At 55.7% G+C, this 6,000-nt stretch overlaps 1 protein-coding gene across 1 annotated transcript in view; it reads right to left on the reverse strand.

Annotated features, from left to right (window-relative positions):
- The window catches only part of LOC135534366 (exocyst complex component 4-like), a gene marked incomplete at both ends in the record, with an annotated part of 29,516 nt that extends 25,026 nt beyond the window's left edge, over positions 1-4,490 (reverse strand). The window contains one exon of the mRNA XM_064961393.1: positions 4,381-4,490. Within this exon, the coding sequence (XP_064817465.1) occupies positions 4,381-4,490 (110 nt within the window). The remainder of the gene's footprint in view (positions 1-4,380) is intronic.
- Between the last annotated feature and the right edge of the window lie 1,510 nt (positions 4,491-6,000).

Raw genomic sequence — 6,000 nt, forward strand, 5'->3', positions numbered from 1 at the left:
ACAGATTGTTACCTTGTCAGCCTGATCTTGCAACCTTGCAGTTACAAGTCCAACGCTCTAACCACTAGGCTACCTGCCTCTAACCACTAGGCTACCTGCCGCCTTGGGCATCTTAATCATCTTCTTGGTGTTTTCGCAGCTCCACAACCAGGGAATGTCATCAACACACTATAACAAACTCCACAGCCAGGGAACGTCATCAACACACTATAACAAACTCCACAACCAGGGAACGTCATCAACACACTATAACAAACTCCACAACCAGGGAATGTCATCAACACACTATAACAAACTCCACAACCAGGGAACGTCATCAACACACTATAACAAACTCCACAACCAGGGAATGTCATCAACACATTATAACAAACTCCACAACCAGGGAATGTCATCAACACACTATAACAAACTCCACAACCAGGAACGTCATCAACACACTATAACAAACTCCACAACCAGGGAATGTCATCAACACACTATAACAAACTCCACAACCAGGGAATGTCATCAACACACTATAACAAACTCCACAACCAGGGAATGTCATCAACACACTATAACAAACTCCACAACCAGGGAATGTCATCAACACACTATAACAAACTCCACAACCAGGGAATGTCATCAACACACTATAACAAACTCCACAACCAGGGAATGTCATCAACACACTATAACAAACTCCACAACCAGGAATGTCATCAACACACTATAACAAACTCCACAACCAGGGAATGTCATCAACACACTATAACAAACTCCACAACCAGGGAACGTCATCAACACACTATAACAAACTCCACAACCAGGGAACGTCATCAACACACTATAACAAACTCCACAACCAGGGAACGTCATCAACACACTATAACAAACTCCCCAACCAGGGAACGTCATCAACACACTATAACAAACTCCCCTGTAGACGCTGTAGGTAACTGTTCCACTGTGGCTTATGAGCATAATGAATGTTATCCACCCTACTGTGCTGACAGGAATACATGGTGACTAATGGGAGATATGGAGGGGTGGCAGCTGATTATGATGTTATGAAAACGTATGTACTAGTATGATAACTCACTAATAATGCTGTGATATATGTACTAGTATGATAACGCCCTAATAATGCTGTGATATATGTACTAGTATGATAACGCCCTAATAATGCTGTGATGTATGTACTAGTATGATAACGCCCTAATAATGCTGTGATACATGTACTAGTATGATAATACCCTGATGCACGTACGAGTACGATAATGATGTGATGTATGCACTAGTACGATAATGTTCTAATGTGATGTATGTACTATTGTGATAATGGCCTGATAATGCTGTGGGGTACAATATGTACTATTATGATAATGGTCTAATAATGCTGTGATGGACAGTATGTACTATTATGATAAGTGCCTAGTAATGATTGTGATGCATGTACTAGTATGATAATGCTGTGATGTATGTATTATTATGATAATGGTCTTATAATGCTGTGATGGACAGACAGTATGTACTATTATGATAATGGACTAATACTCCCGTGATGTATGTACTGTGCTGCAAGGGGGAGGAAATACGAGGCACAGATGGAAGAGATGGAAGCGGGGAGAAGGTGTGCGTGTCATCATGTGTTAGTGCTTCTGTGTGTGTGTGCATGTGCTTGCTGGCGTGGGAATGCCATCAGTGGAGTGTGTGTGAGAGGCAGTGTTATGTACGAGGTGTGTTGAGCCTGCAGCGTTCTCTGGTACACACCCCTAATGACATGCTAATGGATGGAATAACTGCAGCAGTTCAGATCCCTGCTAATGATTTCATTATCACTGGGAGCATCGGCAGAATGGAGCGACAGTCGAACCTGACAACTCTACCACTGTGCTATCCAGGAGACAACTATGTTCCAATAGTTCTCATCAAGTCTCTACAGTATCTCTCTCCATCTACACTATGTTCTCTTTTCTATCTGTCCATCTCAACTCCTCTCCCTTTCTCTTCTCCACTCAATATCCACATGATCTCACTGGCTCTCTGTCCCCGTCCGTCCCTCCCTCCCTCCCTCCCTCCGACCCCGTCCGTCCCTCGCTCCTTCTGTCCCCGTCCGTCCGTCCCTCCCTCCCTCCGTCCCTGTCCGTCCCTCCCTCCCTCTGTCCCCGTCCGTCCGTCCCTCCCTCCCTCCCTCCCTCTATCCCCGTCCGTCCCTCCCTCCCTCTGTCCCCGTCCGTCCCTCCCTCCCTCCGTCCCCGTCCGTCCCTCCCTCCCTCCGTCCCCGTCCGTCCCTCCCTCCCTCCGTCCCCGTCCGTCCCTCCCTCCCTCCGTCCCCGTCCCTTGCTCCCTCCCTCCGTCCCCGTCCCTTGCTCCCTCCCTCCGTCCCCGTCCCTTGCTCGCTCCCTCCGTCCCCGTCCCTTGCTCCCTCCGTCCCCGTCCCTTGCTCCCTCCGTCCCCGTCCCTTGCTCCCTCCGTCCCCGTCCCTTGCTCCCCTCTGTCCCCGTCCCTTCCTCTTTCTGTCCCCGTCCCTTCCTCTTTCTGTCCCCGTCCCTTCCTCTTTCTGTCCCCGTCCCTCCCTCCCTCTGTCACCATCCGTCACTTCCTCCCTCCCTCCCTTCGTCCCCGTCCGTCCCTCCCTCTGTCCCCGTCCGTCCCTCCCTCCCTCCCTCCGTCCCCGTCCCTCCCTCCCTCCGTCCCGTCCGTCCCTCCATCCCTCCCCCCTCCTCCCCATCTGTCCCTCCCTCTGTCCCCGTCCGTCCCGTCCGCCGTCCCTCCTCTGTCCACCGTCCCTCCCTCCCTCTGTCCCGTCCCTCCCTCCCTCCCTCTGTCCCCGTCCCGCCCTCTCTGTCCCCGTCCGTCCCTTCCTCCCTCCCTCTGTCCCCGTCCCTCCCTCCCTCTGTCCCCCGTCCCGCCCTCTCTGTCCCCGTCCGTCCCTTACCTCCCTCCCTTTCTCTGTCCCCGTCCATCCCTTCCTCCCTCCCTCTCTCTGTCCCCGTCAGTCCCTTCCTCCCTCCCTCTGTCCCAGTCCCTTCCTCTCTCTGTCCCAGTCCCTTCCATCCACATGATCTCACTGGCTCTCTGTCCCCGTCCGTCCCTCCCTCTGTCCCCGTCCGTCCCTCCCTCCTCCCTCCGACCCCGTCCGTCCCTCGCTCCTTCTGTCCCCGTCCGTCCGTCCCTCCCTCCCTCCGTCCCCGTCCGTCCGTCCCTCCCTCCGTCCCCGTCCGTCCCTCCCCTCTGTCCCCGTCCGTCCCTCCCTCCCTCCCTCCGTCCCCCGTCCGTCCGTCCCTCCCTCCGTCCCCGTCCGTCCGTCCCTCCCTCCCTCCGTCCCGTCCGTCCCTCCCTCCCTCCGTCCCCGTCCGTCCCTCCCTCTGTCCCCGTCCGTCCCTCCCTCCCTCCCTCCGTCCCTCCCTCCCTCCGTCCCCGTCCCATCCTCCCTCCGTCCCAGTCCCTTGCTCTCTCCGTCCCAGTCCCTCTGCTCCCTCGTCCCAGTCCCTTGCTCCGTCCGTCCCCAGTCCCTTGCTCCCTCCGTCCCAGTCCCTTGCTCCCTCCGTCCCAGTCCCTTGCTCCCTCTGTCCCAGTCCTTCCCCTCTGTCCCAGTCCCTTGCTCCCTCTGTCCCAGTCCCTTGCTCCCTCTGTCCCAGTCCCCTTTCCTCTCTGTCCCCGTCCCTTCCTCTCTCTGTCCCCTCCCTCCCTCCCTCTGTCACCGTCCGTCACTTCCTCCCTCCCTCCCTCTGTCCCCCCGTCCCGTCCCTCCCTCCCTCCCTCCGTCCCCGTCCGTCCCTCCCTCCGTCCCCGTCCGTCCCTCCCTCCGTCCCTCCCTCCGTCCCTGTCGTCCCTCCCCTCCGTCCCCTCCCCCCGTCCGTCCTCCCTCCCTCCCGTCCCAGTCTGTCCGTCCCTCCCCCTCCGTCCCCGTCCGTCCCTCCCTGTCCCCGCCTGTCCCCGTCTGTCCCGTCCCGTCCCTCCCTCCCTCCGTCCGTCCGTCCCTCCCTCCCTCCGTCCCCGTCCGTCCCTCCCTCCGTCCGTCCCCGTCCGTCCCCGTCCGTCCCTCCGTCCCTTCCCCTCGCTCTGTCCCCGTCCCTTCCCCTCTCTCTGTCCCCGTCCCTTCCCCTCTCTCTGCCCATGTCTCTTCCCCTCTCTCTGTCCCAGTCCCTTCCCCTCTCTCTGTCCCAGTCCCTTCCTCGTCTCCCTCCTCCATGAACCCCCTCTCCCTCTCTTGTCCAGTAGTATTCCTAAAGCCATTCTACTGGTGGTAATGAAGTAAGGTCAGCACAATCAGCTGCACCAAAACCTTCCTTTATTAGGTTGGTATCGTGTGCAGGCCCTCATTTAGTACTGCTGTATTCAGCCAAGCAGACATGCATAATGGATGTGTGTTGGACTACCAAGGCTACTTACTGCTGGTGGTCCCTGGGGTGCTGAACTGGGAGGAGTCCATCAGCTTGCGAGGGGTGGACAGGCTGCTGACGTCCAGCTGGGGCAGAGGGGACGTGTCTTTGGTTGTAGAGCTGAAGAGAGTTGAGAAGAGCATCATCAGTTACCATCATCACCATCATCCTCGTTACGAAAATACAATTCAATAAATAAATACAAATTGCATTTATTTTCAATGACTTCTCACTAAACTGAAAAGTAGTAGCTACTTCTTTCAAAATGTTAAATTAATCTTCCTGAATTGTCTGGCTTCAATTTGAATTGAGCCCAACCCTGCTACCCACAACGACAACATTCACCTGAGAAACAAGCAGGGCTTTATAATGAACCTGTTAACAACCTGGATGAACAGAGTCAGCCACGTACCTACCTCAACACAGTGTTGAGTGGAGCCCTGACCTGTACCTCAACACAGTGTTGAGTGGAGCCCTGACCTGTACCTCAACACAGTGTTGAGTGGAGCCCTGACCTGTACCTCAACACAGTGTTGAGTGGAGCCCTGACCTGTACCTCAGCACAGTGTTGAGTGTAGCCCTGACCTGTACCTCCGCAGTGTTGAGTGGAGCCCTGACCTGTACCTCAACACAGTGTTGAGTGTAGCCCTGACCTGTACCTCCACAGTGTTGAGTGGAGCCCTGACCTGTACCTCAACACAGTGTTGAGTGGAGCCCTGACCTGTACCTCCACACAGTGTTGAGTGGAGCCCTGACCTGTACCTCAACACAGTGTTGAGTGGAGCCCTGACCTGTACCTCCGCACAGTGTTGAGTGGAGCCCTGACCTGTACCTCCGCACAGTGTTGAGTGGAGCCCTGACCTGTACCTCCACACAGTGTTGAGTGGAGCCCTGACCTGTACCTCAACACAGTGTTGAGTGGAGCCCTGACCCTGTACCTCCGCACAGTGTTGAGTGGAGCCCTGACCTGTACCTCAACACAGTGTTGTGGAGCCCTGACCTGTACCTCCGCACAGTGTTGAGTGGAGCCCTGACCTGTACCTCCGCACAGTGTTGAGTGGAGCCCTGACCTGTACCTCCGCACAGTGTTGAGTGGAGCCCTGTACCTCCGCACAGTGTTGAGTGTAGCCCTGACCTGTACCTCAGCACAGTGTTGAGTGGAGCCCTGACCTGTACCTCCGCACAGTGTTGAGTGGAGCCCTGACCTGTACCTCCGCACAGTGTTGAGTGGAGCCCTGAACTGTACCTCAGCACAGTGTTGAGTGGAGCCCTGACCTGTACCTCAACACAGTGTTGAGTGGAGCCCTGACCTGTACCTCCGCACAGTGTTGAGTGGAGCCCTGACCTGTACCTCCGCACAGTGTTGAGTGGAGCCCTGACCTGTACCTCCGCACAGTGTTGAGTGGAGCCCTGTACCTCCGCACAGTGTTGAGTGTAGCCCTGACCTGTACCTCAGCACAGTGTTGAGTGGAGCCCTGACCTGTACCTCCGCACAGTGTTGAGTGGAGCCCTGACCTGTACCTCCGCACAGTGTTGAGTGGAGCCTCTGAACTGTACCTCAGCACAGTGTTGAGTGGAGCTGACCTGTACCTCAGCACAATGTTGAGTGGAGCCCTGACCTGTACCTCAA

This window comes from Oncorhynchus masou, unplaced genomic scaffold (genome assembly GCF_036934945.1).
Source record: "Oncorhynchus masou masou isolate Uvic2021 unplaced genomic scaffold, UVic_Omas_1.1 unplaced_scaffold_3302, whole genome shotgun sequence".
In the NCBI taxonomy this organism is placed as follows: domain Eukaryota; kingdom Metazoa; phylum Chordata; class Actinopteri; order Salmoniformes; family Salmonidae; genus Oncorhynchus; species Oncorhynchus masou.